The sequence below is a fragment of the Prinia subflava genome, chromosome 10 (assembly GCF_021018805.1).
Source record: "Prinia subflava isolate CZ2003 ecotype Zambia chromosome 10, Cam_Psub_1.2, whole genome shotgun sequence".
Taxonomy (NCBI): Eukaryota; Metazoa; Chordata; class Aves; order Passeriformes; family Cisticolidae; genus Prinia; species Prinia subflava.
In genome coordinates, this window is record NC_086256.1 from 125,766 (window position 1) to 138,255 (window position 12,490).

The window sequence follows — 12,490 nt, forward strand, 5'->3', positions numbered from 1 at the left end:
ATTTATCACCCTGCTTAACAAAATCTCAAGATGAAAACATGGAAGAAAACAAAAGCTGAAGTAAGAAAGATTTAAAATGCTAACATAGATGTGACTTCATGTTCTCCACTTGCCAAGTCACAGTTTAAAATCTGTCCTGCACATTCCCCAGTTTCCCTCCCCCCAGGTGTACACCCTCAAGAACAGCACTGCTTTCCCTGTACCCACTTGTATAGCACATATTTGGAGTGTTTCAAGGTCCATCTCAGTCCATTAAATGATTTTTACTATCAATGGAAACAGATATGAGCCCTCTGGAAGGACTTCAGTGCAATGTTCCTCAGTATACCAGGGAGTTTCTCTTAAAATTGAAAATTCAAGTTAAGCACTTGACAAATGATCAGAGTTCAGTCATAGACACAGCAATATTTTTGCTTGGCATGCTGCAGCAGAAACTTTATTCAGTTCTTTTTGAAAATATTTGCAACCAAGGTTTGTTTTTGTAAACTCACAGAAATCAGATTTAACATATAGACTGTATACAACTCAAATACAGGTAATACTTTTAGCAATAACTTACAAACTAATGATAAACTACAATCTCACAAAGAATTGTAAACATTTTGCACAGTTGTCAGTTCTTTCTTGTAGGCAAAGTGCTCTTTTGATGACAAATAAATTAACACACACATAACTAGAGTGGACTATTTCCAGACAATACAGAAAGGTGTTTAATAAGGCTTGTAAACAAATAATAGTTACTTATGGAGAATCCATAAAAGTGTCTTGCAGGCTAAATAGACATACATACCTGGGCAAAAATTATCTTGAAAATGCTTTGGGTGTTAAATAAAAAGTTTACATTAGTATCTTTCCAATGATATTTTTAATACACTATGACTTAAGGTTACATCTTGAATAGTTTAGATCCCTGATGAAAAGGAATTAGGTGTGACTTAGTGGCAGTTGTGTCATTGAATGGGGTAGCAAAGGCTGAAGTCCAAGAGCTGTAGGTGAATGAGCTACAAAAACAAACATTTACCAGTCAACTTCATCGAAAGCAGCAGAAGTTTTAAGTCAGTAAATCCCACTGGGTAATGACAGTTCTCTGTCCCAACCCTGCAGCAATATTCTGTTTTTCCTAACCCAGCATCTGCACTCTTCCACCCACAGCCAACCTTAACACCACTACTCTGGAGGAAAACAAGCTCAGGCCACACATGCAGCTCAGCTTGATTCTCCCAAAATCTTCACAGTCCATCCTAATAACAAATAGGAGCCAAAGTTGTTGAGTTACTGGGTCATAAGAAAAACAATGACTGAAGCACCAGGCTCTCCCTCTCCCTCCCCCCATTGTGTGTTACTGGGAGGGAAGCTGAAGCTTTCAGAGAATTTGCTGCATTGTGCATACTCACAGTGCATGGGACAAAAACCAGGAAGAAGGTGGCAAACCATTTTCACTAAAATGATGTATTATTAAAATATGTGAAGTAGATGTTTAAAGAAGTATTTAATTTCTTTTTCTTGTTTTAATGGTCTAGAAGAAGCACATCTTCACCCATGCTACCGCAGTGAAGGGCTACTGCTTTCTTAATGAGGTGTAGACAGTAAGTACAGTATTGATATATCCATTAGGTTTCTTTAATCAGAATTCTGTAAACTGTTCTTGCTGTAGTGGATAATGTTTTTATGAGGATAAAACCAGCAAAGGGGTTATACCTACCATCCATGTAGCTGTGCAGAGCAGTGAGCATAGTCCCATCCTGGGGTACATATGCAGAGTATGCCATTTCTTCTAACATGGGTGGAGACAACCTGGAGGGCTGAACTGCTGTGACAGGAGCAGTAGAGGAATGATTAGGACTAACATGTTTCTTATGGCGTGCTCTGCAATTCTGAAACCACACCTGAAAAGGAGGGAAACACACATCTCATCAATAGATTGCATTCAATACTTGCACAACAACAACCTTGGAGCTTATCTTAAGCTGAGTCTGCATGGTTAATTGGGCCTTTGACACAATGCTGACAGTCCAAATGGAGAAATACCCGTTCTAAGCTTACAAGTGTGGTCAAGTCAGGAATGCATCTTCAGTACCCAGCAGCCCACCAAGGACAGGGACAGGCACAGTGGGGGCTGGGCATCTCCCGGGGCCGGTGTCCCCCCAGGCCAACCAACATCACCTGCAGCCCTGCTCTGCCTCGACCACAGCACCCAGCATGTCCCAGACACAGTCTTCTCCCTGCCTGGAACTACTGGCAGCATATACTGAAAGCGTATTTGTCATATGATACCCACTTGTCTTTTCACATGGAAAAGCACTCAAGACTTTTTTTTTTTTTTTAATTGATTGCAGCAGCCAGATACCTCATTTTTATCAAAACACTGTCAATCTTCCAGGCTAGAATGAGCCAAGGTAACTCAGGAATTATTTTTATTTATATTAAAACAAATATACGATTTGTATTATCTTTTTAAAATCTCATTTACATATAAAAATGCATCCATATGTTTGCTGAGAGGCATCTTCAAGCAAAGATTCCAAGTTTGTGTTTCAATTTTGGTTGGCATAGGTATATATTTGAACTCTGCTCTGCAGAACAAATTACTCGACACTTGCTCCTAATGTCTTACCACAAGACGCTTTCAGAAAGAGTGCAGATCTTAAGAACAGAATAATACAGTCAGAAATATGTATTCAGAATAACTTAATACAAATTTCTATGCTATTTAGGCTGAGAAGCTTCTTCCTAGAATACTTAATCCTCCACACAAAATGCAAGAGAAACACCACAAGTTTTCCAAATTACAATGCTTGTTCTAAACCTATTCCTGACTAAGGATGTTGTCTGAAGTTAAAACAGATTAGGATCTTTTTCCATGTTAGAATAACCTCAGAGGAAATTGTGACAGAGCATTTCCAGTGGGTGAGTACCAGACTGCGAGTCAAGTAACTTCACACTGTTACCTGTATAACACGCCTGCTCAAGCCTGTTCTTTCTGCCAATTTCTGAAGTGTTTGTGCGTCTGGATTGTTGTCCTGAGCAAACTGTGCTTGCATAACCTGAAAAGGCAAGAGATGAGATTGCAGGAGCATTTGTGTTAAAAGCTACATTAGACAGTCTTCTCAGACTATCGTGCTACTCCTTGCCTGTCTTCAGGAAACTGGGTTTTTTTGTCACAAGCCTCTAGAGAGTACCCAACACATTAAAAAAAAAAAAAAATCCTCTGAAGTACAACTCCTTGCTATGCTTGACTGAGCTGTGACATTTATCAGAAATTAAAGAAACAGATTCTGCTTGGCAGTAGTAAAAACTGGAAGAGGTCCTCTGTAAGTTTGCATTTAAAGAACTGTAGGAGAAAATTCACTGCAAAGCAACTCAAATATGCTCAATGAACACATACAGCAGCAGACCACAGCATAAAAAAAGGCATGAGCCATGATCCACCATGCTGAACTTGTCAATCACTATCTATGTTATATGGATTAATTCATCTTCTTTTCCTCTCCATGGAGGATGCAGGAACACTGTGTTTCCTTTGCCTGTCACCAGGCCAAGAAACAGAGGCTCCACCTTGGCTGACTTGACCTTTTTAATGATTTGGTTACTCATCTCTTGATAGAAAATTGAAGTCAGAACTTGTCTTAAGGATAAAAATTACACCTTTTTTTTGAGGAAGTAAATGTCAATTTACTTCTTCCTGAAGACTTTCACAGGCTTTAAGGATTCGCCCTGTTTATGGTAGTGGGGCTTCATGGATTTCTGCAGGGTATCTTCAGCAATTTCAAAGCATTATTTTCTCTTTTTTGGATTTTTGATCCATCATACTTCACCTGGCTTCATCTTTGAAGATTCAGACTACTACTTTCCACATTCAGAAACTATTTAATTTTGTAATTTTTCATAGAATCACAGACCATAGAACCACAGACCTTGGTTTGGAAGGGACCTTAAAAGCTCACCTTGTTCCAACCCTATGCCATGGCAGGGGCAACTTTCTCTATTCCCAGGCTGCTCCAAGCCCTGTCCAGCCTGGCCTTGGGCACTGCCAGGGATTCAGAGGCAGCCACAGCTGCTCTTGGCCGGTGCCAAGGCCTCACCACCCTCAAAGGGAAGAATTTCTTCCCAGTATCCCATCTGTCCCTGCCCTCTGGCAGTGGGATCCATTCCCCCTCATTCTATCACTCCAGGTCCTTGTCCAAACTGCCTCTCCAGCTCTTCTGGAGCCCCTTTAGTTCCTGGAAGGTGCTACAGAACAAAAACATCAAAAAGCGTGTACATTCTTTTGTATAAGTACTTTGTGAGGTTAGTGATTACACGCTGCCGCTCTGACAGTGCCCTTGTCCCTGCAATGTTTCTCTTGTCAGCAGTCAAGTCTTACAGCAGCCTCCAGGAGAGGTACAGAGGTGCAATGAGCAGATAGAAAGTATCAGTAAATATCCAGATGTCATAACACCTCAAACACAGTAGATTGTAACATTTTAAAGTAGACTGTAACATACTTTACAATCTACCTTAAAATGTTACAATCTACTTTAAACAGGAAAAGAATGGAACATGGAAGTTTCAATGACAGCAGCTGGGAAGCCCTGAAAACAGTTCCCATCCTAACAGCTGGTCCTAGCTCCCTTTCAGCTTCTGCTGGGGGAAAAAGTTCCCTTTTGCTGAAGTTCAAGCTCAATGTCCACAGCCCTTGCCCTGTGCCCCTGGTTGGATTATTGCTTATGTGCTTGTTTTGTGTTAACACCACCTCCTGTCTCCAGTCATGACCATCATAGCAACCCAAGCTTTAACAACCCCATGCCCTTTCATGTAGCACTACTTAAACACCTCACGTGTTATTACACCTCAAGATGAGTTTCTCAACTGCTTTCACTATGAATAAGAGGACAGACCAACAAAACAGAACTCGCACTACGACCAGAAATTCAAACATCTGTTAAACCAAAGGTAAGAATGTACAGCCACGATTAGGCAGAAAGTCACAGCTCCCTTCTCACTACAGAATAAAATCTCTAAATCTTGTCTCACCGTCCCCTCTTACTGGACTCATCTTAGTGTTTCTTTCTAGAAAGCTAATTAAGTCAAGAGTCTAGAGCTGTCTAGAGTTTGAAATAGCTCTGGACTGTCTCAATAGGAGTTAACTCTTGTCAAGGCAACAAAAAGACAAGAAGCCTGGAAAGCAGAGGAGATGCAGGCATTACAACAATTCCAACTTCCATCCTATTACTGTCTTGAAGTCATAGACAGTACCCATCTTTAGTACAACTTTTCACATTACGTAACCTAAAAAAAATTTTCTCTATTATGTTTAGTGATGTAAATGGCTGATTAAATAGATTTGATCAAGCAATCAAAATAGAACCACCTTTTTGTTCCTACTCTTCAGGATTATGATCTGCCTCCAGGGAAATAAACAGCTTGAAGAGTACTATTTCATGTTAAACTTCCAGAAACATGCTGTGTCTTGATAGTTTATGAAACAGTTTAAAGTCTTCAAGCTTTTCTTTCTCCTGTATGCATAAAACTTTCTCTTGGTTCAGCATCCATGTCCTGCATAAACCTGAGCTACACAAGTTTTTAGCACTGTCACTACCTGGAGTTGATCTGCTGTGAAGCTGGTCCGAGCTCTTTTTGCTGGTTTTGGATGATTAATATCTTGTTCTGTCAGTAATGCTCCTTCCACACTAATCCCATTACCTGAAACATTAAAAAGAAAAAAACTGCCTTCTAAACGTTCACAGTGGTGTCGTAAGTCAGACTGTTCTCCAACAGTAACCAACAGCAGTTTGTGGTCAGCTGCATTTCAGCTTAAAAAAAAAAAATCCATAGTCTATTCAAAGCTAAATCAATCTAGCACCAAAACACATTATGGCCTAAACAACTCCCTTGCAAAGTGAGGGAAGAAATAAATCTAACATGATATTTTATCAACAGGATATGCCATTGCTTTCTTTTCCTTAGGATACAAAACAAGTCCCACACACTAAAAAAAACCAAAACAAACAAACAAAATCCCCCCCAAAGTGAAATAATTTACCATTATTTTGATTCAAGAACCTGTGCTTCCAGTCTTAGTAAAATGAGTCAATTATCTCTCGGTATGGAAAACGAAGTAAACCCCAACAATTTAACTAAATCTGAACCACAAACACAGTTCTTTACAGAAGCAGTATGTTACCATTCTCAACTTCTCTTTTCAGATTGTCCAACATGCAGTCGTAGTGTACTCTGCAAAGGACTTTTTCCTCGACCAAAGCGAACTCCTCTCCGGTGGAAAGCTGCCTCTTGCAGGAGAAGCAGGCGAAGCACGCCAGGTGGTAGACGTTCCCTTTGGCCCGCCGCACCCAGTCCGTGGAGTGGATGTGGCGCCCGCAGCGGGAGCAGCGGGTGCCGAACCGCCTGCAACGAGAAGGGCAGCGGGGCAGCCCCGACCGGCCGGGCGGAGCCAGCGCCCGCAGCGCCAGCGCCGAGCGGGCGCGGCAGCGCCGCGGGAGCCACGGCACGACTGCGCTGCCATCGCAAGGAGAAAGAAATCAGCGAGTTTCTATATGATAGCTTAAGGCAAGGCACCACTGAAATACAGAGGTTAGTGGTATTTTCAGAAGGCGAAGAGCAAAGCTGAGGCATTTTAACTGCTACATGAATGTATAGCTCCTCATCGTTCCTTTTGTAAAGATAGTAACTCTTAAAAGCTGAAAGATGGAAACAGTAGACCATTCAAAATTCTTTCAATTTTCCGAATGTATTTCATACTACTCTACTGGTAGGCTGAACTAATATTTAGCTACATTACCCCTTTACTAATCTTTCAGCATCTTCAGCAGAAGGAGGGAAACCTGAATCTTCATAGTTATTTCCTCAGTTTTCATGACATTATGATTTTTAAATAAACTAAAACATCTGCATTTATATTATTACTAGAAAATTTCTCTTTGAAGAGGAAAATAGCCACCAAAATACATTTATTATTTAGATAAGAATTTGTCCTCAAGATCTTTGCAGACCCAAATTTTTTTCAAGTCCCACAAAATTTAGTTTTTTCAGAAGTTTACAGCACTCAACTTGCCCCCTCCCACTCTGTGTCAAACTTGACTAGCTGCCTGCAATCCATTCACTGCACAGATGAAAACCCCAGAAACAGTTTGGCCCAGCAATCACACCAGAGAAGTACCAGCAATCACATCAAAATTAACAGCAACAATTTTTGCTGCTTTCTGGATCAAAGGCTTTGCATTTTGAATACTACATTGCCAACACAAATAATATTCTTCCTTGCAAGATTAGCCTGTAATTTTGAAAGAATCACATTCTAAATCCAACCAGATATTGGATTGGATCACAGAAAGGTATAACTCCTGAAAGCTTCTTTTAAATATCATGGGATTTATTCTGGATTGATTTTGCAGCTCCTTGTGATGCCTCAAGCCCCACACCAGTGAAGCACTACTCCAAACAGGTCACTTCAATTTTACCTTGCATTCTCAGCCAACTTTACCCAGGCACAATTCTTTACACATACAATAGCAGGGACTATCATAGTACCTACAACCATACTGTGGCAGGGACTCTGACTTTTTTTTTTCCCCCCTCGGTGCATGCACAAGTAAGTGATGGTACAAGTACAGCAGCTATGCACAACAGGGTAAGGGCAGATGGGAGATTTAGCAGGCAGTCACATTACAACGTCTTAGGGTTCCCCAAGTCCTTCCTTAAGAAAAGCCAGAGTTCAAACTGCTGAAAACAAACCTAGCAAGTGATAAAGAAAGAGCCTCAAGTGAATTTAAGTTGTGGCTGAAGAGAAAAGTAACAAGCAAGTATAACAAGTTATCTGATAAATTATATTCCTGGATGACATACCTGAAATAATCAAGTTTGCAGAAGATATCTTTATCTTTGATGTAGCAGCTGGTGTGTCTTCCCAGGGATGTTCTGCAAACACTGCATGAGAGGCAGCGCACATGCCAGCAGAGGTCATTTACCTGCAAAAACCCAACAGAAAAATACCCCTCAATACTTGCACTACCAGTATTGCATTTTGTATTTACAAACCCTGCTTTTTTCTAGAGATGGTCAGAAGTTTTATGCTCCATGATCCACAGAAAAATTATTTTGAATGCAAAACATTTTCTCTATAGAACTGCATGCATGTTCAAGGTTAACTAATTTGATTCAGGTCTTCAGAATAAACTTCCATGGATTTGTAATTAAAAGCAGTAGAAGAGGAAGCAGGAGATACAAGTTCCATGCAGGTATTTTGTGCCCAGTTCTGTTCTCACAGCATTAGAGTAAGAGAGTAAGTTTTGGCCTTATGTGACCTTTGGAAGGCAACTAACTTACACACTTGTAATTCCTAGTCTGCATAAATTACTGCCTAACAACAAACAAACAAACACCCCATCCCAAAACCAACAAACCAGACAACCGGAAAAAAACCCCAAAACCAAAAAAACCCAACTACAACCCCCCCAAAAAACCACAAACCAAAAAACAAAACAAAACAAAAAAAACCAAAAAACAAACAAAAAAAAATTAAACAAAACCCCAAACAAAAGAAAAAACCAAACAAAAAACCCCCCCAAAAAAACAAAACACAAAACCAAAAAAACTCCTTTGCAAAGTTATTTAAAATTTTAAAATATGAGTATTGTTTTAAAATTGAGTGGAAAACAAAGTCTGTCAAATAGAAACACATCATGAACCACTTCTCAATTTGCTGCATTTCTGTTAAAGCAAAAGTGGTGAATGACATCTGAGTTTCAAAACAGTAGCAGGTGTTTTAAAAGTAAATTTGATATTTCTTTAATATGTCCATAGCAAAATTAAGGTAATAATGGAATGCAGTAGAAGCCAGAATTTTTGAAAACATACATAATTTTTGGGCATATAAAATAAAATAAATAAAATGAGAGCAATTATTTTAATTTCTGCTTTCATATAAAAGGAACTCTGAATTGTGCAGACATTGCGCATTACCTAAATAAATCATTTGACAAACCGAGACTCTCAGTGACCACAAAAATTAAGTAATAACCCTCTGAATAATACCATACTGTATTGGAGGACATCTGAAAATCAAACAATGACTAAGTTTAGATTTTTTCCCCCCACTGAGCATATTTCTCATCTCACACCAAACACCTCATATATTACCCTATGAGAAAGCAGATTTGAGGTAATCCAGGATATGCCTTTCCTCAGAGCGTGGCCAGACAAACCACAGAAAAGGCAAGGTATAGACTCCAATACTCATGCTGGGATCACCGGTTTCAGTCATTCTTCAAGTTATAATAGTGCAGTTTGCACAATGCTTTCCTAACCCTTATCCTTGTTGGCAGACACCTTCCCATACGCTGACAAGTAACACCACAATATATGAAGCTGTTGATAGCAGTTGATAGCTGTCACCAAACTCAGCCTCCCAACCTCCTCTTAGAAAAGCCGCAGAGCAGAGGGGCAGCGCTGAGCCAGACTGAGCCTGCCTCACAACCAGTCCTGCCGCGCCAAGGCTCCCTGGGCTTCCCCAGGTCAGCACCGAGCCCTGGCATGCAGCTCTACACAAGGTGAGCTGACATCGCAGCCACTCAGATCCCACCGCCGCCTCTTCAGAGATCAATGCTCTCCGAAGAGCAGGACACCGGCAGCTTCCGCAGTTATCCCATTTGATGTCATTTGTCTGTGTTGCTACTTGTCAGTTGACAGGGCTGAAGTTGGAAGGTGTGCTGCTGCTGAACAGCAGCATACCAGCATCGATTCCTCTGCCTTCACGAGAGGCTGTAACAGCTCATTTAAACCCAAGGCTAAATAACTTAAGGTCTTTTGCTCCAAGTCCCGTTACTCTGGTTGTTTAGATAGAGGACAGCAGTGGTCAGTAAACTATAAATGAGCTGCCAAAACGTCACGGGAGTTAACTGAAATTGAGTTCAAGTCAGTTCTCTTCCTTGTCCACCCCCTTGTCCTTGCTCTGTGCCAGCCCAGGCTACTGCAAGGGAGACGGGGTGAACTGAACCAGGGATGCGTGGCAGCTCCTGCACCGACCCCGTTCTAACTGAACACTAACCCCGCAGATATCTTCCTTGGACCTCCACACCTCAATCAAGAGATGGTTTAATAACAGCACAGATATATGCTCCCGGAGTGTCACCCACTATCACTTTGCAAGTATACAACAACTTTGTTTAAGGCTGATGGAATCAACCGACTTTGCCACAGGATCATTACTTCTGAAAGGAAAGACGGCAAAAATCCAACCCAGAATAATTTTAACGACTATAATAGAAAAGGCAAATAAACTCCCCTGTCGTCTCCCCCCCGCCCCCGCAGTAACACTTCATGTTTAAAGCCACTTGGTTTTGTTTGTTAATTTTAAAATTATCTTACTCGGTCCTGTTTGCTAGGACAAGAGAACTACTCCGCACTTAAGCTCATTTCCTTCAAATACGTTTGTTGACAACCTTTTGCAGGAATAACATATTTCCACATTTCTCAAGAGGCACTTTTGGCTTTGAGACTCACGACCCAGACCTACTTCAGTACAACGCAGATTGCGCCGCCGCCGTCTGAGCGAGAGCGCGTGGGAGTCACCGCAGTCGGGACCGCCCGTGCCCATTCCCATTCCCTTCCCCGCTTCTCCCGGCGCGTCAGGAACACGCAGCCCAGAGCAAGTAGCGTCACCCAAAACACCGACAGCAGTTAGGGTTCCTTCTCTGACCCGAACACCGCGAACAAACGCGCTGGGACTCTGCACTCCCGTGTCCGCGGCGGCTCCGCGCCGTAGCGAAGAGGCGACCCGGAGGCCTGGACCCTCAGATCCCACCGGGCCCAGTTCCCCGAGGCTCTCCGGGCACTGCCGGCGGCCCGGGTAGGCTCTCCCTGAGAGGGCAACCCTCCGGCCTCAGCGGTGGGGGAAGTCAGACGAAGGGGGCTCCAGGTCGGACACCTTTACCTTGAGCAGGTACTTGTCCACAATCTCCAGGCCGCAGCTGCTGCACACGCACTTGCCGGGGGCGCAGCCCGAGCCTGAGGCCATGGACTGCGGCGATGAGGGCGACAGGGCAGCGGAGGAAGAGCAGGAGTCCTCGTCGGCTGCTGCGGGGCTGGCCTGAGGGAGCGCGAGGAGACCACGGTCAGTTCCCGGCCACGCCCAGGAGCCCCGCGCCGGCCCGGTCTGGCCCACAGACACCTGCGGGTCCTGCCAGGACCCTGGCGGCGGCCGCGGGACCGCCACGGCCGGGGCCCCCAGACCCGCCGAGCCGCGCTGCCCCCCGCCCGCGCACCTTCTCCTCCGGGCCGCCGAGCGCGGGCAGGTCCTTGTCCTCCAGCCTGCAGACGAACATCGGGTCACTCTTCCAGTACATGGCCCAAACCTACCACATACCAGCCCCCGGCTGGCGGCGAGCCGGCTCCGGGGACCCCGCGCCGGTCTCTGCTCTCAGCGACTGCAGGAAAAAAGTTTTGTTTTCAAGTGGGTGGACCTGCCCCTCTGGCCTCACCTCCTGCACAGAACCCGCCTTCCAGCGCGGCGGGGCCGTTATCTCCACTAGCGAGCCCGTGCGAGCCTAATGAGGGGAGGAGGCACCGAACCCCCGACATCAACAACAACAAAAAAACCAGCAACTTCCCCCCGCCCCCCAGAACCCCCTCGCTTGTCTTTATCTTTTGCTACAGCTTCCCCTCACCACCCCGGTCTAAGTACACGTTCCAGTTGCATCTCCCTGTGAGCGAAGAAAACAAACACAGAGGAAAGCGAGAGCCCGTGTGACGGGAGCGATTTCCCCACACTCGTGAATCCCCAAGCGAATCCTGCAGCTCAAACTCACAGCTCCTACACCTACCTCACCTCCTGCTTGCGCCTCCGAAATCCCGTAATAAAACCTTTCTCATTTAGCTAAAATAGAAGCACCTGAGCTGCGCAAGCGTTCCTCCGGCTCTGAGCTCCCACAGGTGCTGCTGATTAACACCGCGATGGGGCCGTGGCCACCGCCAACAGAGGGTGCGGAGGCTGGCTGCCCCTCACTACCCGCAGAACCAGCCGGCGTCTCTCCGCGGAGAGGTGCTGGGTTGCAGACCCTTACCCTTTCTCCACGAGCACAAATTTTGTCTGCAGACTTCCCTCACACCAAACACTGATGGTGCTCTCGGGACACTAGAGGAGAATAAAGGAGTAGCTTGTCCTTCGCAGGTGAGGTAAATAACCGGGTATCTGAATCTAGGCAGGTGTTTCACCAGCCAGCTGCTTTTAATTAAGCTTGTCCTTTAGTTTAGTTGTCCTCTTTCCCCTCACCTCTGTGGTTCAGCCTCACCTCGGATGCAGGACGTGCTGATGAGCCTCGGTAAAGCTATCTGAGAGAATTGCCCCTACGTTTAAAAACACAATGGGTTTGATACAAGGGAATTCTGCGTTTGAGGAGCTGTGTGAAAGGAGAAGTCCCCTATTGTTCTCCCTCTAAAAAAGATAATCGTTGTTTCAAATCCTGGGACCCGATCTTGCGGAACCGTAACTCGACTG

General features: G+C 44.1%; 1 protein-coding gene across 1 annotated transcript; it reads right to left on the minus strand.

Annotated features, from left to right (window-relative positions):
• Nucleotides 1–549: 549 nt before the first annotated feature.
• LHX8 (LIM homeobox 8) lies at nt 550–11,574 on the minus strand. Its single transcript, XM_063406990.1, has 8 exons — nt 11,475–11,574; nt 10,928–11,304; nt 7,843–7,964; nt 6,164–6,384; nt 5,579–5,682; nt 2,949–3,044; nt 1,703–1,886; nt 550–1,001 (listed from the first exon to the last, which is right to left on the minus strand). Exons 1-8 carry the CDS (start codon nt 11,572–11,574, stop codon nt 925–927), a joined length of 1,281 nt encoding a protein of 426 aa, XP_063263060.1. The 3' UTR covers nt 550–924.
• Nucleotides 11,575–12,490: the final 916 nt, after the last annotated feature.

What these genes read in the sequence shown, in the direction of transcription:
- LHX8 (XM_063406990.1), bottom strand. Translation starts at nt 11,574, where the DNA reads ATGTCGGGGGTTCGGTGCCTCCTCCCCTCATTAGGCTCGCACGGGCTC. An exon ending in TCACAGCAGATCAACTCCAG is followed by an intron (nt 3,045 to 5,578) that starts GTAGTGACAGTG and finishes TTGCCTTTTCAG; the next exon opens with GTTATGCAAGCACAGTTTGC. An exon ending in TCTGCACAGCTACATGGATG is followed by an intron (nt 1,002 to 1,702) that starts GTAGGTATAACC and finishes TTGTTTTTGTAG; the next exon opens with CTCATTCACCTACAGCTCTT.